This window comes from Syngnathus typhle, linkage group LG11, assembly GCF_033458585.1.
Source record: "Syngnathus typhle isolate RoL2023-S1 ecotype Sweden linkage group LG11, RoL_Styp_1.0, whole genome shotgun sequence".
NCBI classification, from domain to species: Eukaryota; Metazoa; Chordata; class Actinopteri; order Syngnathiformes; family Syngnathidae; genus Syngnathus; species Syngnathus typhle.
The window spans coordinates 4290738-4313865 of NC_083748.1; the positions used below are offsets into that span (position 1 = coordinate 4290738).

The following is a 23128-nucleotide window of genomic DNA, read 5'->3' on the forward strand; positions in this document are numbered from 1 at the left end:
AAAAAGGGAGGGTTTCTATGGAGATGCAGGGCCGTGTGCAGGGAGGACGAGGCGGAGGAGGGGTTGCTGGCGAGAGTAGAATTTCAAAGAGGGCAGCCTCTCTCCTCCATCACGTTTCCCCTGCTCGCTGTTTCTACGGCGCCCCCTTTTATCTGCTCTAATCTATTTAAGCAGAGGCTGCAAGTGGGTTTATTTTAAATAAGCCCACCTAACCGGCGCTCCATCAGTCACTAATGCGAGGAGTAATTGTTCCACATCCTAGAAAAAAAAAAAATCTTTAAAGCAACAAGAGCTTCAGTTGATTGCATCAGATTGACCCATTTGCAAACACTGTCTTGGTTGAGATATTTGATACGCTGCCACACTGGATTTAAAAAAAAAAAGTGTAGATTTACAGAATTTACAGTTTTTTTCCATGTATAATGCACAAAATTTAACTAATTTATTGTCCTAAAATCTGGGGTGCGCATTATACATGGGTACAATTTTTTATTTTTTAATCCGGATATGATACGGAGGCCGCCATTACAGATGCGCTTTCTTTTCTGATGTTCACTTCAAACACGCTCCATACGAACACAATGCTCTGGCATCAGACGCTTGCTCGATCACCTGCTCGTTTGCTGTCACAATGTACCCTACACAAATCCGAAACATTTCTTCGCTATTGAGTTTGCTAGCGCATGCGCAGTGATACTGACCGGCAGAATAACATCCGGTTGTTCCCAAAGATGATCTTTTTTCTGAAATAATTTTACGATTACGGACTTAAGTAGGAGTCAAAATTTGGGTGCGTATTATACATGGGTACAGGCTTTTTTCCAGGATCAACATGTCATTTTTAGGGTGCGTATTATACATGGGGGCGCATTATACATGGAAAAAAACGGTAACTTTTAAGAGATCCTCTGGACAATTTCCGCGACTGAGTTGTGTATTTTAAGGAATTCTTGCCATCAGATTTTTCTTGCCGTCATCAGACTTTGACCATTTTCAGAATTTCGGAGCGTTGACAAAAACAGTTTGCGGCCTTTAAAAATCTTTGTGAATGTAATCTTCGCACAAGCCTGTATCTCACTAAGTAACGAAGGTCAGTGAGGGTTTGCACACGGCCCGAATGTTGATTTATTTAGTCAGGGTTCATTCAAGGTCGCAAACAGTCAGAAAGACGTTTGCCAGACATTCACCAACAGTTTTAATAGTCTTCAACGTTTTTTCTTGTCGTAAATTTTGGATATGTTCAAAATTTTTTGGCGACAAGAAAAACTGTTTGCAACCTTCCAATGTTTGCAAACCCCCGCGTCTCACTGAGATACAGGCTTAACACTAGCAAGCCTTTGCCTTTCACATTTACAAGTTTTCTTCTCTTAGACATTCACACTCAAACAAATGTTTCATCTAAATATTAAACGTGGCGATTAAAGCAGAATTGACACTTCAATCGTATATTAATTGTTCACAAAACTTTGTCCAAACACTGGAGAACTCTAGGCGACCTTTTATTCCCAAATATAGTAACAAGCTTTGTGAATTGTTTCACGATGCCTGTGGTACAAATACAGCATCTTAAAAATAAATCACGTCTCGAGTTTTACAGGAAGCTGCTGTTTGGATAAGATGACATTTCAAAAGGCTGTACAATAAATGACCGAAATAGAGATTCCTCAAACTAAACTTGGACATATAAACAGTGTAATGACTCAAAGATATCCTACAAGACAAAATAACATTCACTACGGTTAGTAGTGTTTTTAAAGCAAGGTTTTTAAAATTGTAAGGCAAAGCCCAAAAGGGGAGGTGCTGCAGTTTGAAAAAATAAAGGAAAGTGTTTCCAAAGCTGCTAAACCTCATCTACATTAAAGGTAAACAAGTATATCTAGTATATTTTTAGGCTACTGTATTGTCATTGTTTATTTGCGCATTTTTCCAATTGTTAGGCACGCTGCTGCTGCACCATGCAGAACATAAAACGTCTACAATCGAAACCTGTTCATCATTTCTCTGTCTTTTTTAATTTGGGTATCTCAGCGGCTTTAGGTGAAGCACAGGAGCTTTAGCGCAATAAAAAAAGCCACATTTTCAAACCTGCTAAACAAACCAGCAAAGTCAAAACAAATATTTTGAATTCTTTTAGTTTAAAATATAGATTTGCATATATTGAGGCTTTAAATTCATGTGTTATTATTTTTATTTACCAACAACAAAGTGGTCAAAATCAGTGTTACCTGGAAGTGTGGAAATATGTATTTTATACATTTTCTTTATTCTATATTTATATAGTTTGATTATAGCGACATAAAATGCCTAAATACAACAAACGCTAAAAGAACTTCAAATGCCTCGGAGGTTGCAAAAATGTTCACCCCATGGCGAGAACGCCATAATCCAAATCTCAGCATGTCAATTAGACTGACAAAAGCTTTTTGCTGCCCCCAACCTTTGCGTTGGGGCATAGCAGCCCGTGTCACGTGGTGAAACAGGATGGGCCAAAACCCAGATGGCCACAAACACATTAAAAAGTACAGCTGGTAACCACAGGGTGACTTTATAGCTCCCAAACTAATTAGATACAAATAAACAAATTGCACGCAAAATTAAAAGGGACCTGAACCAAAAACGTCATCATTAAAAATGAATAAGAAAATTATTCTTTGAATTTCACTTTTCAAATGTGCTTTTAGGTGAAATTTCAACATGGAGCGAAAATGCGCATTTACTGTGATCTTAATTTGATCCCTATACTTTTAAATGCTGTTCGGAGCTTCAGTAATTTTAGCACACCCTCCTGTTCTCTAACAAGGAGCTGAACGACCAAATCTTCACGGATGCGTGAAGATCTTCAAGGACGTCCGCTATGACTCTTCCAGCGTCTCCTTATTTCCGCTGTTACTCAAGTCCATGCGGAAATCTCACCCAAACATTTCGGGAGTCGTGTATGTGTACAAACAACCTTGCGTATGGACCCAGCGCTCAGATCTGTGCCATCGTTGTTTCCTCGAGAACACGTGGGCTCATTTTGAAGTTTTTTGTTGTCGACTTCAAGCTTGCATTCTCTCTTTGCAAAACCTGGAAGGAAACCCGATATAACTGGCTTCTAAGTAACATAGACTATAAATTATATGTATATATTTTTAAATCTGACTCACTCCTTCCAATATTCTTCTACGGAGTTCCCCCTGAGAAAGAGGCCGCTCTTCCTCATCGACGACAAGCGAGTTGTCCGTTTCATAGTCCACACTGGGGAGGTCAGAGAACACTTCTGTCAGCACAACGCATGTAACTGCAACTGTCCATGCAAAGAATGTTAAACAATCTTCTTTAAAATAAGAGCAAAAACCTTTGGATTGCAGTTTGAATGGTAATATTCTCCTGGAGTGTCTCTGGGTTTTGGCCAAAAAGAAATTTGGGCAGATCGGAGGGATTGTAGTCCTTGCCGATTTCCTGTGATTGTAAATAAAATGATAACAAACTAGAGCACGTGTACACAGTGAATAGGATAAGTGGTATAGAAAATGCATAGAGAATAATAATAATAACATTCATTAGATTTTAAATCTTTTTCTCCCCAAAACTGTCTTTTTTGCTTCCTTGTTCAACATCATAATTTGACGGTGTTCGTTGTTGCTAGGCAGATTTGAGGGATTTAACTCTCTAACTGCCTATTAAAAAGAAACTTGTGTGTGAGAGTCAAGGCCACTGTGCTGTTTGAATGACAAAGTATTGTCTCTTCACACATTAATTTCACAGATTAGCGTTACCTTGTTATCGAGGTAAGCTTGTATGGTGAGGAGCTGGTTGGTCTTCTGCTCCACCAAAGCCAAATAGGGCATAATATTGTTATCACAGATGGTGTCCTCCATGTCACACTCCACTTTAGAGACAATACTGCTCACTCCTGTGAAAATAGAACAAAACTCTTTCCTATTCTTTATTGTATGTGTGCATACTCACTGGCCACATTATTAGGTACACATGCAGGTTGACACGCAAGCCATTGCTGCATTTGTTTGATGATCTCTTTAGTGCATGCCAGACCTGTTTTAACCTCATCCAGGACTTTACGTAAGACGACGGCACGGTTCTCAACGTCCTCAGTTTGCAACTCGACGTCCGTCTTCCGCGCATCTACGTCTCTCAGCCGAGCGTGGTGGTCCTCTTCCTGTCGCAAACGTCTTTCTTGAAAGTGCTCCATCTCTTCCTGGATCTGTATCGGGCACATGTTGGATAATGCAAAGTAATATTTTGCTGGGTGGCCATGTTTGTGATTCAACTCACATGATTGATTTGCTCCCGCAGAGCTTCAGCTTCGTTGTTTTGCTCGTTTACAAAATTGAAAAGTGCAAAGTTACGGTCTTCAGCTGCACAAAGAAACAGCAAAACACACAACGTAATACACACTGGACAATTTAGTACATAGCAAAATACAGTAGAATTTCTGTATCAACTTTTTAAAAGTAACCAAAATATTAGAAACAGCTCTCATTATGATACTCTACGTACCCTGGATGAAACTGCTGACCAGCAATTCTGGGTTGGCCTCTCCAGTGATAGACTGAATCTTCTGGAAAAAGGTCTCCAAGTCATCTGGTGACTCCTTACTCGAGTCTGTAGTCCCGTCCTCATTCAAACCTGACGCTGTTTGATGTAAGAAGATTAGAAAAAAAGTTATATTACAAGATACAACGAGGGAGTGGTAAAATTTCTCTGACCGGCATCTGTCCCCTCCTGGCCCAACATCTCGCTGTATTTGGTTGTGAAGAAGTCTTTGAGGCCGGACTCGTGTGAAAGAATCCTCTCCAGTTCTCTCATCTCCGTGCTGTACTGGGCAAGCTCCTTCTCTGCTTTCTCTCGCATTATCGCCAACTTGGACTGAGCCTCCACCCTAAATGCACAAAATATGGTCTTGGTCTGCATGTCGTCAACCGTGGTTATCCAGGTTTAAGACCTCTGTGCTTCTTCTACCATTGCCGATGGAGCTCAATGCTGCCACATGCTGTCAACTGCAAGGTACTTTCTTGACTCCACTGTGCTCTTGGCAATTACTGTAATGCAGCGACTCTTTTTTCCCTTCTCACAGGAAAGAAAACGCAAATTCAGCTACTTTATTCATTTTAATGATGATGATGATGATAAACTCACCGACATTACTGGATTGAAAAATAAGATAAATGTAAAGCACGGACCAGATAACTAGAATGGAAAATAAATTATTTCAACTGACACTACCAAGATGATTCTGAGAAGTGGACACAAAAATCAGATCTCGTATTTGCACCTTAGAGTCAAAATACAGAGTATTTCGATAAAAAGAAAAAAAAAAAGTTTACTGCAATTCAAACCTTGCATCGTGGGCTGCAGTCGACAGAGTGATTATTTCAGCAGTCTTCTTCCTGAGATCTTGGAGCTCCTGTGGGAAGCAACCAATCACAATGAAGAGCCAGCGAATTAGGTCTTTTATTTAACAGCCATGTTGCTAGGATGCTGCAGTGCCTTAGAAATGTGCTGAGATTCTCACCTGGACCAGCCTGTCGTGTAGCCGCTGGAAACGAACGCGTTCAATATGGAGAGTCTGCAGCTCCTCCCGGAGGTGGCTGTTCTTAGTCAGCTGTTCATTGAATCGGGTTAAGACCTGAGAAGACATCAGGATGAGTCTTTTGATGCCGTTATGTGAAGCTATGCAGCTAAAGATGAGCTGATATTCACTCCTTGCAGTTTATTCTCCAGGGTGCGCATGGTCTCCTGATTCTGCCTGTGGGCAGATCCTTGGGTGTCACTTGTGTTGGCATTCTCTTTCCTCAGCTCTTTCAGCTTCATCTCCATCTTTGAGATCTGCCCACATAAAACATGTTTTTTTTTTTACATTATTACACAACTGGGCGAACATGCCATCTCTATTTACAAGGACAATTTTCTATAAAATGTGCTCTTTAGGGGGATGCAGAAACTACAACTACAGAGCATTCACCTCTTTTTGCAGCTCTTTTTGATGTTGTGTTTCTTTCTCCAGCTCCTCCTCTAGGCGATCTCTTTGCTCCATCAGCGCTTGAAGGCTGTCTGCATCCTTTTTGTCCCTCTTTTGACGGGACAAGCTCTTACAAGCACTGAGCTTATGCCGAAGCTCCTCCTGCTCGGCACTCAGCTTCTCGATCTCCTGCCTTTCAAAACAAAAACAGTCATTTGGGTTTAAAAGAATGAAAAGAAAAAAAACAACGGTGAACTTTTCTTCTCACTGTTGTTTCCGTAATTGCTGCCGGGCCTGAATGCTGTAAGCCTGCCGGTCTGCATCCATGATTCGGTACTGTCTCAGCAACTTGGCTTTCTCTAATTCTGTTGGGAAAAAAATGACACACTAGCCTCTGCACATATATTCAAAGTATATCTTGTCATTATGAACACATTTTGACACTCACAGTTCACTTTTTTTTAGGTACAGCTCTACTATCCAGTGAGATCTAATCCAAGAGTGGTGTCAAAATGCATATTTGAAAAGAAATAACTTTTTTTTTTTTTTTACAGCTTTTGAATTAGATCTCATAGGGCAACAGTACCCAATGCAATGGTATGATATATATTTGTTTAAAAACAAAATTATCTCAAAATTACCTTACCTGTACCATCAGCATCTACATCACTACTGTCTGAATGGGCACTTCTCGTTATTCTTCCCCTGGACATGCTTATACAGCACTCTAAAATAAGATATAGAGGGTTAAATCATTTCATAATTCTATTAAGAAAAGCTGCCCTAGGCGTCTTGTCGTTTTTCTCTTTACATTTGAATTTACCGGATGCTTATCTAGCAGTATGGGAAGCTCAATTGATGACGTTGATATTACCCAGGTAAAAGCAATATGACGACGTTTTAAACGCTAATTGCTGTCGGCAGTAAAACTATTAAAATACTCGGCTAAAAGTTAGAATATCAGTTCAGGTGTTCGTTTGTAATATAAATATAAACCAATCCTACCTGATTCAAAAAAGTGAAAATCCGGGGCTTTCTCTCCGATTTACCGAGTAGAGGGGCTTGAGTTGTTAGCAACTGTCACCAAGTCACTTAAAACTTCATTTCCCGGAATGCACCGCGCATGAAGCAAGCGTTGGTGTTGCAGGTAACCTTGTTAACTCGTCAATTATTTTTTTTAGGCGTTTGTCAGTTTTATTTAAGATGTATTTTGATTTACATTCGAAATTATGGTAGACAAAAATAATAATATCCACAACGACACCAAATGAAGTTTTATTTGTGCCAAATCCACCTAGCATACCTGATTGTGAAGGTGACAAAAGCTGTAGAGGTGGAAAATGATAAAGTAGTATGGTCCGTACATGTTTTTTGAGTTATGAGATGTGTAAAAAAAACAAAAAAACAACCAAGAACTTTCTAACATGAATCTGATTGTTTTGGTCCATTTTCTGTAAATAAGATATATTTGTAAGATCGCACCATTGATGCATTTTACATATGTGCAAGAATGACCATTGACAAATGTAGATATACTATAGCAACATTAGTAATTAGTAATAATTTGCCAAAATACAATTGACCACATAAAATGCATTTTACAACCCACGTGGAATACAGCCTTGTTATTTATTGGTCAGTTATGCTGAGGTTGTGGGTCCTCATTAGCTGGCATCGTACCCTCCAAAAAAGTGCAAAAGTACTCCATGGTGTTGAGCTCAGGTTTCCTCAATAGTAGGTGACATTTTGGGAAGTAGTAACCTGCCACTAGTCCGAAGTTGCCAAACAGATTGACGCCAATCAAAATAGTATACCTTTTCCTTTCATCCAGACCCGTATAGATTGGAATAAAGGTCACCCAAGTTATGCAATAAATGAGAGTGGAAAAGGTGATGTCGCGGGCAAGGTAGTATTGATGCGGAGGTTTTGTTGCCATGAAGGTGCACATAAATGACAGAAGGGCCATTAAAACATTGAGGCCTTGCATCAAGGCCAGTCCAACCATCGGTATCATCGGACATGACAAGAAGGCCCTGAGGAAATTTATTTCCATATGGGCCACATGGTCTGTCAACGAGGGCCCTTCTTGGATAAACCAGCTGCCCAAACCGGCCTGCACAGCGCAGCAGATGAGCAAAAACAGCCAGCAAGCGGGACCTCGAAGTGTCTGTAGATGAGAGGTGGCCTTGTCGTGGAATTCTGTTATGACGAATATCTGCATTGCAAGACAAGCGAAAGTATATTTTTCAGTTCCAGTACAGTTCATATAGAATTAAAATGGTGGGTGTTGCAGCTGTACAATGTGACCTAATGTCATTCCTCACCTGCAGGGAAATGGCTGTGATAACAGAGAGAGCAATGGTTTGGAAAATGGAGATGAGGGGCAGCTGAAGGCGACACACCGTGTCTCCTGGCTGCCTCAGGAAGAGCTCCATGCTGAGGCAGGCTCCAATCAAGCTGAACAGCACCAAAAAACTCAAGGGCCCACCAGAGGCTGCCACCATGGGGGTCCGCCAGTGCCGGAGCATCACGACACCTACAGCGACCTGACATAGCAGCAGCAGTGCCCCGCCCAATCCCAGATGAAGTGCGGCGGGTTTGTCCCAGGACAAAACATCAAAGGTAGGTTCAGAGCAGTTCGTGCTGAGAATCTGAGACCACTGGCCTTCAGGGCATGGAGTACACTGGATGTCCTCTAAGTATTGAAAAGCCTCAAATCAGATTGTGGTGTAAGTTGACATGTCAGCATGAGCAAAGGTTCTGCTTTTTTCACTCTCAAATGTGAACAGACAGCATGTAGAGAACAACTGACCTCAAACCTTAAATGAAATGTCATTGTTTCATGCCCTCCCTTGCTTAGCATTGTGTTTAGCTTATTCTCTGTATTTGTGTGTTCACAAACGTTACCTTTATTGGCCTGATACGTGCCCGGCTCACAGTCAATGCAATCAAAACAGCACGAATGAAAGCCTTTGACTCTGCGGACCTGGCCCATCCCACATGCCGCTGAGCAGGTGGATTCAGGTACCTGCAAAAGTCATGACATTGCACTTTTGCAGACCAAAATACATTGATTCCCAAAATGTGTTTATCAATAAGGGTGAGAAATCTTTTATGAAGACATCTAAGTACTATTTTGAATTGAGAAAAAAAACACATCTCCCCTGCAAGTATTTCTTTTCAATTACCTGTAAGTTTTCAGTGTGCCATTTGAAGAGAGACTTGTTGATAGACAGCTCTTTATTAAAGCTTCCAACAACTCGAAATTCTAAATGTGACTCGGTCCAGATCCACTCGATCACATCGTAACCCATATTAGGGTTTCCGCTACTGTCAAACACTAAATGTTTGCCATTAATATTAAAAGATGTGTTCTGTAACATTCGTAACAACTGCAAAAGAAAAAAAATGAATAGAGATTAATTTGTAAGCAACAAAACCAGAATGGCCTTAATGTAGGATCACCTTCCAAGGTAGAATTCTGGTCTCGGCATCCCAATTACAGTTAGTCGAGTTGCATCCCAACATGTTGTGCAATGAGAGTGCAACACTGTAAATGGCGGCGTACACACTAAAAGACGCTCTTTGCACTGCAGCATCCATGACTATGCTCACGTTTGCAGGGGATAAGTTCCAACATTCTGGACAGGGATCGTTGAGCTTTGGTGCATCATTGGACGTCATCCTCTCGGCGCTCAGTTTTGTAAAAAGCGTCTCAGTGTAGGCTGGTAGCAGATCCAAGGTATGCGCTTTGTAGGTGAATCCGATGATCGTACCGATGGTTTGAATATCGGGGATGGATGTCAGGCGATTGTGAACGACCCAACTTTCGCTGGCAATCCACACGCCTTTTATTTTCCTCTTGATAACCTGTGAATCATGCATGCATCAATTAGGATTATGGATGATTGTGCCAAAATTTAGGCAATTAACATTTTTATTTCAATATGTTTTTAATTTTTTATTAAAATTAATTTTGTTGTCCAATTATGAATACATTTAGAAAAATAGTTCAAATTTAGAGTGAACCAATTTAGCAAGAGATTTGCTATATATATTCAAACTGTCCACTGGGTGGCACAATAACACTAGCATCAATCAGAGCAGGGGTACATTTGATATAATTTGGATGGATAAATGATTCGTAAAATTAGCTGGAAAATAAATCAAGTATAAATAATAAATTTATTTGTAAAAAGGTTACAATTATTTTTCAATTCCAATTTCGAAGACCACCTGCAATACCGTCACGGACCGTTAGAGGGCCGCAGACCAAGAGTTGACAATTCCTCAACATCAGAGGGTTTGCATAACTTTGCTATCGAGACTCAGATTGAAGAAAAAGTGATTTTGAAAAGAAATTGATAATTCCTTTGATAGTTACTTGCATGTTTTGCATAATCATAAGTCTTTACTAGCCTCTTTGAAGAAGACTTCAGCCGGGTCTGATAAAGCAAAGACCACCACCACTTTGACATTGGTGGCCTGGATGTTGTCAATGATATTTTTGACCACTTCTACAGGGTCACTGTAGATCGGTATCATGCCCTGATAGGCCACGCATATCGACATGGTCTCAGTTTTTTTGGTGAACTCCAGTGCGCCTTGTTGGCCGTACTCTTCATCGCTGCCCACCACTGCCACCCAGTTCCAAGCAAACTCCTTTAGCAGAAGCGCAATGGCGTCAACCTGCCATGTGTCACTGGGCACTGTGCGGAAGAACGATGGGTAGGCGAGCTTGTTGCTGAATTTGTTGCTGGTGGCAGCAAAGCTGATCTGAAGTGAAATCAACATACTTTGAATAAATTAATAATCCCAGTCATTCTACTATGCACTGATCACATCATTGTTAAAAAAATTAAAACAATAAAACTCAATGAGCAACCAAACCTGCGGAATCAAAAAGAATCCCAGAAGTTTTCCAATGACCGACACCATCTCAGAGTTGGAAGGTCCAATCACAGCTACCATGCTGGTCTCGTAGTCGGTGTAGTTGCACTCCACAGATAGCTCACCGCTGTTTTTTGCAGTCAGGAAAGACAAAGTGGGCCTTACAACTACAGCGGTTTCTTTGCACGTGTCGTAGATTTCATAACCCAGCTTGATGCCGGGGAGCAGCGCTTGGTTGGCGTTGATTTCATCCACCGTGTATTTCATCACCAATGCACGGCCCAGTTCCAGTTTGTCCAAACTGGAATAAAATGCAAAATAAAAGCCTTGTTATATCCATTAGAGGTCTTAAAAAAACATTTTTAAAAAAAGATTTCACAACATGCAGCAGAATTTCACTTACAAATTCTTTTTTTTTTTTTTTTTTTATGTAATATTCTCTAGCAGACTTTTCATTCACTGCAGCAAAAGTGGCTTGAGGATTAAAAAAATGAAAAGCACACATATATACCTTTCGCAGCGGATGTCATTTGGCTCTGTCCTCTGGCTGAGGTTGCTGCTCAGCTGGTTGATGGCAAAAAGGCCACCCAGCATAATGTCTCCAGATAAATTGAAGATATTAGTGGTGATGTTCTGAAACCATGCAGGTGAAGTCACGCAACATGTCAGCCTCATCATCCAGCACAGAACCAGCAGATTCAAACATACAGCCATGATTTATTATAAGCAGCGTCGAATGAGGCAGGAGGGATGAGCTCAGCGCTTGCAAGTGTACCATGAAAGTTTTTGGTATGCAAAGTCCCCTGTAAGGTGAGAGTAGCTTCGCCCCCCTAGGAAGTATCTGGTGAGGTAGTGAAGTGCTCATCTCACAAACTAAAGGGAGTTGGTAGCTCATAAGTAGCCCTAACTAGCTTCAAGCAGTTCACTGCCACTCTCAATTGAAATTTACTGTCGAATTAAACGTATAATACGAGAATTATTATTATTTTTATTTATTTAAAATAATTTTACTTTAGGAAAGTCAGCTTGTTTAATGTCGCACTGTTGTAACCCTTTCGGAAGCAGACACTTAATCACAGCAAAACATGTAGATTGACAATATGACGATAATCACCAGCATATATTATTTATCCTCTGCGAAAACAACTAACGATGGAGCCATTAAGACACTATGCACATCTCTTGTCCAAATATCTCATGTATTATCAAATACAAAAAATAAAATAACTGTCTGAATAGGTGAGTCAGGGGACATCATAAAAAATCTGTTGCTTCTTCTTCATATGGGCGGGGCTTAACTTTCCGCTGTATTTTCCTAACATTTGTTTATGGTTTGATATTCGATTCCCTTCTCTGCAGGTGAGATGAGGGCACGTTTTTGTTCTTGAAATTGCATGCATGCCTATGCATTGTAACCAAATACTGAAATGAGATTCATGTAGAAAATACAACCAAAAAACAATCTGGGCCCCTAAGTGAAATAATGCAAATGTATATTGAATTCGTTCTTGGGTTTAGTTGTTTTTGTTTTCCCCTGATTGTCTTGGTTTGCATGAATGTTTGCATAGAAAGTTCCACCATGCAAGCAAATTGATACATTTCCTCCCAATATATTTACATATTTTATATACACAAGACATTGGATACTCTTCTGATAACCACATGCTCATTTTATTGACTTCATCTTCGTTAATTTTGCTTTTCTCCGAAATTGCTGCGTGCCCTCACTTGTATACTTGTGATTTCAGCGTTTGCAGACAACCATCAGTGGTTTTAATCACGTAACTTTTCGACTGCTTTGAAGCTTTATCAGCTCCAGGAAGGGCTTGTTCAGAGATAAAAAGAAGGCATTCTCCTCGCTATCTCATTTTGGGATCTTGACGTAAGCCTGGTGATGAAACTCAATGTTTTTCTTTAATGCACCAGCAACTTTTTTGTTCTTTTCACCTACTGAATTGTAAAGCATGAAGCGGGCATGGCGCCAGTCTTTATTTCATTTGAAGAAACATTGTCCATTGCTCATCAACTACTTTTGTACAATTTGTGTTTTATTTGCGATGTCACATGACCAAACCCAGAAATTAAGTGAGCCGTGACAGTCATTATTTGTGACGGTAGTTTCAATCAACACTATTTGGCAAAATGGCCACCCCCTGAGATGGATAAAAAAAAAAGAGTTGGATTTTCTGCCCAATTAATATTCTACAAATGTAATTTTAACCAGAAGCAGATTTTCTAACTGTTAGGAATGGATAGAACATGTTATTGTAAAGAAATGTTCCGACTTAACTCAGCATTCACCACTTACCATTGGATCCACTTATGGTATATAAGATCAGTTTCGGGTGGCCCTTTCTAAAAACTCAAATGGTTCTTCATCCACCCGTGCACCGTGGACTCTCGCTGTCTGTAGCTCAGCCACTAGGTGTCAGATGTGTTTCTTTTATCTGCTTTACCTGCAGAGCTCACTCACTCACTTTGGTCGTGAGGTTTATAGCAACAAAAAAAAGTCCAAAACCATATAGCTAGTGAACATTAATTTGAATAAAAGCACTAGGGCTGATGTGTGGTGCCGCAAGAAAGGCCCAAAATGTTGCAGCTGCACCTGTGTGGCCATCTGATAAGAGGCCTTGAATCTGAAAAAACATGTTTTACCCTGCTCGTCTGCAATTGCCTTGGGTTAATCTGCTAAGGGAGCTAAATGATTGCGCAACGCATCTCAGTTCGAGACAGCGCTTTTCCCAGAATGTGCTCTTGCATGAGAAAGGGCCCAAAAATACCAGCCACTCTCTTTCTCTGCTTCCTTTTAGCCCTCTTTCTTGTCATTACTCGCCCCTGCCCGCCTAGTGGCCGGATCAGACTCGCTCTCTAATCTCCATCGCTGGCTTGAGAAACACTAGGCCCGTTGTTGACATGCTGGCCGCATACCCCCACAGGCGCTGACAAATTATTAGCCGGCCTCTCTGTGCACAGTCAGGGCTGTCAGCCGGCCTGTTCCGGCCGGAGAATGCTAATATGCGCTCGGCTCTCTGCCGAATATTCTGGAGAAAGTGTGGAAAAGACAAGCACCTGTTGTTGTGTAATGGGAAACTCTCAGGAAGTATTTTATGGAAAGATATGCCTCAGTCTGAGTACATAATGTGGCAGGCGCCATAACTGATGAGACGAGCTGAGATTTACCCCATAATCTTTATCTTCAACTAAGAGGTTGTGCTGATTTCAAATCTAAAGTGATGTCTGCAACACTGCCATCTACAGGATCCGTTAGTCATTACAGTAGGCTGCATTAAGGCTACATCGAAGGCCAAATCCATCAATGGCTAATTTAATAGTTGACATCCACATGATTGTTTTTTAATTTTTTTTGCAGATGTTTTTTTCTCTCAAAGCCTTCACTAGCTCTCTGCCTGTAATGCAACACAAACCTTGTTCCTGGCGAATATATTTGTCGTCGGCATGAAACAATTGGGTTTGGGTTAACGACTAGAATTCATTTGTGGCAATGAATTAGTGAATCCTAAATATCCAATAGTAATTTGGAAGAGCCTCAATATTTGAAATTCTTAAAAAAGACTGTCAACAGTATTTTGCCCCAAAATGAGAGAACCAAATGTGACCGACCTTAAATACAAAGAATGCAATGGGAAGCAATGCTTTGTTACTTTTGATATTAAAATTATTCTCAGAACATTTTTCCCCTCCAACACAATTGCAACACACGCTTTGAACCTGTAAAGGGTTAAATAAAGCATCTCTTCTCCTCTCCCTCCCGTCTGTAAAACTTGTTCTTCTTCGTGTCTTTTAGCCTGCGTGTGTGCATATGTGCTTGGTGAGTGTGTTGCAACTTTGCGCGCTCATGTGCAGAGATGCAAACGCGATATATGAAGAAGAACGACCACTTTTTATGCACGATACAATGAAATCTGATACAAGAGCTGAATCAAATAACCAAATTCAATTACAAGATAAATATTAGCCAATTTTATAAATACGCCAACTAATACTATTTTTAAATGATTTGTGACTTTTTAATAAATATAGAAGGACACTGTATTGACTAATAACCTGCAGGTCAGGAAATGCTTTGTTACCCTTGAAAGACATTCTCAGTTCGCATTGGGGACTGATGGTGGTCATCAGCTCACATGCTCCAGCAGTGCTCTATAGGCTTTGTGCATTGGGAATTTTTATGGGGTCGTTGAAAATGTTAAGTATAAGAAAATGGAAGTATTTTACCTTGTGCTCAAAGCTCACAAGGACACTTGTGTCTTTGGGGAGGACGTTTATTACGATAGCCAACAATCTGCTGCAGCTATTAGTGTCGCATATAGTCACATTCCAGTTAATCCATCCATTCTTAACCTTTTTTTTGGGGGGGGGGGGGTTGAAAGGCAGAATCTATTTGATTCTGGCTACAGATTTTATGTTGTTTATAATATTTTTGTTTCATTTATATGAATAAATCAATATATATATATATATATATATATACACACAAAATATAATATACAGACAGTATTTTGGTGGTTGCGTATTTCAAAACAAAAAATTCAAATCAAATAAAACTGAATGGTTGGTTGCATGCTGATCAGATGGTCAACACAAAATTCAAGAATGAGCATCAACCTTAAATGCTTACATCACTGCGATGAATAATTTGTCCATCCTTGGACTTGTTCTCTTCATGTTAACATTTGTTTGACCTGCATCCACTAGTCCAGTACATGCATAAAGTGACTTTCCAATAGTAAAAAGTCAGTCCTCAGTCACCTTGCAACGTGCAACCCGTCAAGGCGTGAGATAAGATTATTGCGATAGCAATGTGGAAAATTATAGAGATGGAGTGTTCACACAGAAACAAAATACGCAGCTGTGATATTACTTACTTAAATTACTTTTTTACCCTTTCCAGACAGAACATATGCATTGCATCATCCAGGATGGGGCTACCAGATCCCCTTTATTGATGATCACTCACTGCACTAGAATTTCAAGCGATTATAAGTGCTCAAGCAGAGCTGGATCTCGCTTTATATCTGTCCTGTTCAACTCTGAAAGTGTCTGCGTCTGTTTATGTGTGTGTATTCCTCTATGTGCTGGTTTTAGGTTTCACCCAAAGCAAACTGATGGTTCTCATTTGTCATTCTCTGCTCTGTAACTCATCAGGCAACTAATGTGTGATATCACAGTTAGTCTGCTTTCCTGTTGTGCGATTTTATTTATTTTTGATTATTACCTGCTGGAGCCACTCGGAGGAGACATTAAAATGAAACTAAATGTCCCAAATATTTATTTTAAAAAATGTAATGTAATGCAAGAAGTTGGCTGATTTTCATATTCCGTACAGGACGGATTAAATGTGCAGATTTATGTTCCTCAATAGGCCACAAGAGGCTTTGTGAGGACGCTCCAGAGGAGTAGACAGGAGCCCCGAAAACAATGACATGTAGTGTATCCGGATGAGCGACTCTTAAAGCCAAAGTCTCATTTTAAGTGAAGCGACCCCCGCTCGTAAGCAGCTGTAAAAACATCCCCGGAGTGGGCGGCTGGATTTAAACAGTGAGAAATTGTTGTCGCTACACTTGGACGATGGAGGACAGAGGCGCGCGGCAGCATTGTGGAATTTTACCAGGTCAAATCTTATGTAAGATGCACAACAGCCATAGGACAGACGAAGTGTGGTGCAGTGTGACGACAAGTTCCCGGATGATAATTTGAGGGAAAATAATGAGTTGTTATTGGATCTTACATGTAAAGTTTTATCTCAACGGCATGTCCTCGTTTTTAGTTGTTTCAATGTTTGGTTTTTTGGGTTGCCGCATCTCTGTCAACTATATGAGTCACAGTTGAAGACTGCCAGTAATCGGACGGTTTGATGTGCACTATAAATTGGAGGCGTGAGTCAATAATTGCTTCTTCCTGAAGACTGACAGAGATCAGCATCTGCTGCGCACATCACACGAGGACGGTCCGACCCGGCCTGTCTGTTTATAGAAACATACCAGCTGCTGCGGTCTTGCCCTCGGGGTGTCTGTCCTCCTAAGCACAGGTTAGGAGTCTTCGCAGCCCTCATTCCAGTCATCGCCGTCAAATCCTTCTCCAGTCTCCTGTACCCTTCATGCCTCACAAAGCTAACATAAATACACGTTTTCACGCACACTGTTTCATCATTTCTTACTGAGTGAGTGAGTCAGTCGGTGAGTTCAGTTGCATTTTCCTTTATTAGGTCGGTTTTGCAGTCAAAATGTTTTTCTCTCCAACCAGTCGCTTTTCTGTTTTCTATGCAACTTTTTGTTTAGATTCCCATTGAAACTGGAAATTATTCCAGTTAATTTGAGCCATTGTTTGAATTAGGGCTCTGGCCCTGTGTGGTTTGCATGTTCTCCCTGTGCTCCTGACTGATTGTGGCGGCTAATAAGCTAACAAGCTAACATCTTTATGTATTAATGCTGTTTATTGATTTCCAGTCATGTAAATCTGACTAAACCAATATTAGAACAACATTTACATTGGTGCGTTTTTTTCCCCATTCTGTATTATTTATCAGAGCCAAAAATTTAAATGAGAAAAATCATATAATTAATTTTATCTTTGATTGCCAATTGAAATAGTTGCATCATAGCTATATCAGTCGAGCAGATCGGATCATAATGAGCCTATCTCACGGAGTCTGTGCACGTCCGCATTGCTGAGATGGAATCCCGCAATCAGAACATTAGATTGGTTGCCTGATAAGTGCAAACGCTTGCTGTGACGTATAAAATACATACAAGGCCGTAACAATTGCCTTCAACATGACACGGTGGAACGGTTGAGTGTAGTATGTCGAGCCTTTTCCACACTACACTTGGTTTTCATGGTGCATGCTGTAGGGCAGTGTGCAGGAAGGTGCACCTTAGGACAACGGCAGCCTGGCACAAGTTTGTCTATAGCTTGCGGTGGTTGCTAAGCAACCAAACAAGTAATAGCCTGGTGGCGTTTCCCAATCTTGTAAGGAGCACGAGAGGACACTCCAAAGCATGAAAAGGCCACCCTCTAGACTCAAAGTCATAAATGAAACGTGTTTGTTTAGTCAGCCACCAGTCACCAATGTCCGCTTGGGAACAAATAACGATCGGAACTGAGAAGTTGAACCCTGGTCAGTTGCCTTACGTACTCCGTGTTGCCAAACGGAACAACTACGTCACGACTATGAAAATCTCCAAATCAAGTGGGCTTCTGTTGACTTAGCTTTTTTGTACAGGTTCTTCCCAGTACCACACACATCTGAAAGTAATAAGCACAAACACGGGTCTCGTATTTTATTCAGAAAGATGACTCAGTTGGTGCTCTAGAGACGGAGGTTTTGCGTCACTCTGGTGATCTTACAGGAAAATCCACATTGCATTACTCCAGGCAGGCGACAATACCAGTCATCACCGCGATTACACATTAGTAATAGCCCTCAACATGACAGCCTGAGTACAGGTTCGTGCTGGACGTAAAGTCCTCCAGATTGGACTGCAGGACCATGATTACATAAACATTCACACATTTCAGAAGAATTTTCTCAATCCCTCCACTTTATCTTATCCAAAGACCCAGATTTAACTCTCTGCTTCTCTACTACGGTTCTGTACCTGCAAATACTATCGACTTTCCTCCCATGAGCGTTCATATCTTCGGTGGGACCATATTTGTCACCATGTAAACACAGACACCCTCACTGCGGACCATCCGACTGTCTCTAGCGTGTTGAATGATAATTTGTCCATCTCTTGATTGACAGCGGCCTTGCGTGTCAAGATGTAGGCTGTGTCATTGCTATAAAGCTTAAAAAAAAATGGGGGAGGGGAGAAGTGAGGAAGCCTTGCTTCAATTGCAAAACACCTGTATCTGACTCATGCATGGTTAATCACACACACCTAACAGAGTGTCTTTGCTAATGACTAAAGGACAAAATAGGCAGGGACACTGCATGATTTTATCACACAGTGTGTCTTTTCTTTGCAGTTATTCAAATGTTTTGATTGGTGTTTGTTCGTATATTCTGTAAACACTACGGAACCAATTTCTTTAAAATGATGTAATGTATTGACCACTTAGAATGAGCCCAATAAATAAAACAAATTGACCAAAAAGGAAAAATAAAACATTATTCTCCTCTTGCATCCTTTATGCAATATAAATAAAATTAACTTGTGCAACCTTTGTGCACCGTATTACTATGATTAGTTTTTTCTTGCTCTGATCACCCAGCAAATGAATTTATCGCTTCAAGAATGGCCATAAAATAAATTCCAAGTGTAGCAGGAGCCCCAAACAAAATCATGTTAACAAATTTAATACAGCCTATTGTGTACATTATGTTCATGTGTAATTAGTTTGGCCAAGATAACAGTCAGGTTAGTTGACGCAACAATCCACATTGATTGCGGCTGGTTGTTTGACATAGGCTTGGTGTGCCTTTACCCTAAGGCAACTTGTGTACGGATACTAATTTGCTCTAGGGGAGAAAAAAAAGAAGAGATATCCGCTTCCTCTTTTGTTTGAACAATGCCACATCAATTTCCTGTGTGACTTTGATTCCAGTCTTTATAACGTGAACTCATCGACTGTCAGTTCAAAGTGATTTTTGATCATGCTCTCTCTATAGGGACTTTTATAATGACTAAGTTAATTTCTGTTAACATGTATGTCAAGATGGTGTCAACTGCGCTCACATGTTGATTCCTTGACAGACTGGTTTGGGAATCAATCTGAGTGAATGAGTGAATGAATGAGGGCTCTTGCTAGTTGGCAGCTTAGCATCCAGACATGCAATAGCAGCTGCATGGGGGATATACTGTACTGACTGTCATACATTTTACATTCAACACAGAGTCGCTTTCTTTTCCATAGGTGAGCTCTCAGTCTCTCCATTGCATTCCATTGACCGGATAAAATAAAGTCACTCATACAACAACAACAAAAAAGTGGCGCAAGAGTGATGTGGACTGAGTAAATAGGGTATGTGCACATCATGAGTAAGATTGAGTGACAAATGCCATGATGGGAAGCAGTTGTTGCGGTTAATTAGATGGTATAAGTACAGCGCACCTGTATGGTGCACGGTGCGATGGAGAGAAGGAGATTTAAGAGGTGATGCATAGAGTGTGCGTGCAGAGGGGTGCGTGTGCCCAGGGTAAAGTGGATGGGTGACTCCACTGGAATGTGGCGCTGAGTCAGACCGCCTGTCAGCCACGGCCATGTTTGCTCTGTGGACTTATTCACACTCTGCGACCCCTTCCGTGGGAGGCGGCGACGGGTGGGAGGGGGGCTGATAGCCTCGAGCTGGATTTCCGGCAAGACCCTCTGAATTTCAGGGAATAGAACTCCAGGAAGTTCATGGCCCATGCAACATGGCTGGACTTCTTTGTCTGATTTGCATAATCTGTGGCTTGCAGTGGCTTGAGCTTGTGATTTTATCAGGAATAATTAATGTGGCATTCCATATTATTTTATTTATTCACTTTTAAGGGGTTGTCTATTCGTAAGTTGCGATTGAAGCATGGTAGTATTGAGTGTTTGTGTAACATGGCAATTACCGCAATAAAACGACAAGGAAAAGACTCCAGACACAATTTGGTTAGCATATTAACTAACCTAGATTTCTTCTTCTACTACCACAGGTCAGACTTGATACTGTGTACGACAGATGGTTTGATGAAGAAGACTTACTTGTTGGCAGAGTTCATTCATTTATTAGGAGGGAATGATTAACCAAATCTCATCAGGCAAGACATTTTTAAAACTGGATTCCACTTGGGCATTTTTTTTTTAAACTTTGCATACCAACACGTTGGCATTCAATAGTTATCACATACGTATGTCATATGAGAATATGATGATCCTGGAGGACCCCCCCCGTCAAGCCTCAAACATACAAACGCGTCAGCACTGTTTGCATCCGAGCCACCCAGCGCTGCTGAAAGTACGTGTGTAGACAGCCACGTTAATCACACTCCTGCATAACACGTCCCTTTTTGGCTCTATATTTTGTGTGTGTGTGTGTGTGTGCGTGCGCGTGAGCGTGTGCCTCTATCTGTAGGCAGTGCAGAACACACACACGTACATACACACACACACACACACACACACATTACATGAACCCTTGGGCAGAATGCCAAAGAGCTGGAGGAATGTGACCCGGTGACCTTGGCTTGCAGACTTCCACACGGAGGCCGGACACTAGGATGGGGGGTGGGGGGCACTTGGGGAGAGGGGGCCAGAATAGCCACGGTGTCTGGTAACGGCAGACATACAGTGTTTGTAAACCACAGACATATGACACACGTAGTCTGCAGTGCACATAGGAACATGTCTGTGTTGGGAGTAAGCGCAAACATGCACAGGTGGTGGTACACATAATTGCTCATGTTTGAGGTTGTTTTTTTTGGGTCATAACGTTCGTTTTTAGTGGCAGAGTGCAGGTACATCTTGTACCCGCATGAATCCCGACTTTCCTGTTCCTGTACAGTGGTTCGGTTGATGTGGAAGCCTTAATCAGTAAGTGAAGATGATTGTTTAGTATAGTGCTGCGTAGGGTAAAGGAGCTTCCTCCTTTGTCACTATAAGGCCGTAGGCTCATTTTAGGATTTTTTCTTTTTTTTTGGCAACTAACCCAAAAAGGACGGTAATACTGTAATGTTATGATGAAAGAAACGCATACTATAAAAAAAATGCAATAACAGCATTTTTTCTAGATATGCAACGTTTTAAATAACAATACATATAAATATATTTAATAGAAATTAAACGCATTGAAATTATATTTATTTATTTTTCTATGATTCATACACAGGCAAACTTGTTTTGTGTGGAAGTTATTTTTAAAAATAATTTCCGTGCAATTAAGAGGGAAATAAATGCACTAGTGTGAACCTACAGAAGATGTGAAATTTCATCTTAAGCAAGCAATGATCGCCTTTAGTCCCATTTGAAATAAATCTGCAAAACAGGACATACAATAATCCAAACTGTATTCTACTTCACACCCAAAAAAGTATTATTTGATAAAGTATTTATATTTACAGCCTAATGGTCAAAACATGCACTCTAAATGTACAATTCCTCATTTGTGTGTATGCACGCAACCTCCTAAATGCACGCTTCAGCACTTGCACTGCATGAAGCACACAATGATCGGATAGTGCCAAGCGGTTGCACAATATGCTGACCTGTTTTTCCTTCCTTCGCTGACTACATGCAGTGGGGATCCAAGTCGTACATCAAAGATCTTAAAGATAAGGTGTGCCTTGATTGACAGAAATATGTTTATATGCCACATGGAGGTGAACACACGTGCTGCCTGGTAATCTCAAAAAGTGCACCCGTTCCTTTAAGGCAGAAGTGCAATAAAAATATATATATTAAAAGGTTTTCAGTTGGTGTAAATCCATTTTTGTACTCTTGTGTGAGGCAAGCTTGAGCTAAGCCCTACCCTGGACGCTTGGTGAAAGGATAGAGATACTTGTGACAGATCAGGTCCAACCAGTCACAAACATGGTGACAAACATTCAGCGTTGGCCCTCGATAGTCTGACAAGCTAGTCTGTAAAAATCACTCAGTGTTACGTTTTGATTTTTTAATTTTTTTATTAATATCTACAAGTCAATTTAACGCCGGAGATTTTTTTTACCTGAAACAATGTAAAGAAGGAATTTTTGCGTTGTTGTCATTGATATGATGAAAGTCGATTAAAAATGAATAAGACTGTGCAGTAATATTTTTTGGGCCACGGGTTAATTTCATGTAAATATATATTAATGTTGCAAAAACTCATAAAGTAGGATCCGGGCTGTGGACTTTCAGACAGTGACGTAAAATCTCACAATCAGATAATTAACCAACCCCAGTGTTTGATGAATCTAAATATTTGCTTTCAACACTACAGGGTGAAAGAGGACAAGGTAAAGTGATAAACTTCATGTCCCTCTTCCGCGATTGCACATCGTCTGCGGATAGCCGTCAAATTTGCGACACGGAAAAAAAGCTGTAATTAAAAACCCCCGCAGAATTGTTGTATCACAACAATAACAGATGACAATCCTTTGGCTGACGTATTTTATACTTCGCCACGCATCCTATTATCCGATCGCAGGAAAGACGAGATGATTAAATTCTGTAAAATGCACAGGCAAAAAAAAACAAGGCGTACTAAAAGATCTGAAAAGCTTCAATTTTTTTATTTTTAAACTACAGAATTCTATTAGGTCAAGGACAAATCTCCGGTCGACTTCGTCCCGCCATTCTATG

At 40.7% G+C, this 23128-nt stretch overlaps 2 protein-coding genes across 2 annotated transcripts; both read right to left on the bottom strand.

The window, feature by feature from the left end:
* Window positions 1-1486: 1486 nt before the first annotated feature.
* odad1 (outer dynein arm docking complex subunit 1) lies at window positions 1487-7065 on the bottom strand. Its single transcript, XM_061291474.1, has 15 exons — window positions 6968-7065; window positions 6609-6689; window positions 6231-6327; window positions 5966-6155; window positions 5704-5829; window positions 5516-5629; window positions 5340-5407; window positions 4710-4882; window positions 4501-4635; window positions 4276-4358; window positions 4036-4204; window positions 3759-3895; window positions 3338-3441; window positions 3147-3237; window positions 1487-3066 (listed from the first exon to the last, which is right to left on the bottom strand). Exons 2-15 carry the CDS (start codon window positions 6673-6675, stop codon window positions 2971-2973), a joined length of 1650 nt encoding a protein of 549 aa, XP_061147458.1. The 5' UTR covers window positions 6676-6689; window positions 6968-7065; the 3' UTR covers window positions 1487-2970.
* Window positions 7066-7215: 150 nt separating this feature from the next.
* Window positions 7216-11602, bottom strand: LOC133162488 (taste receptor type 1 member 3). The gene is made up of 8 exons (XM_061291698.1): window positions 11364-11602; window positions 10853-11153; window positions 10382-10738; window positions 9428-9832; window positions 9151-9354; window positions 8870-8990; window positions 8287-8657; window positions 7216-8177 (listed from the first exon to the last, which is right to left on the bottom strand). The coding sequence occupies exons 1-8, from the start codon at window positions 11564-11566 to the stop codon at window positions 7599-7601; spliced, it is 2541 nt and encodes an 846-aa protein (XP_061147682.1). The 5' UTR covers window positions 11567-11602; the 3' UTR covers window positions 7216-7598.
* Between the last annotated feature and the right edge of the window lie 11526 nt (window positions 11603-23128).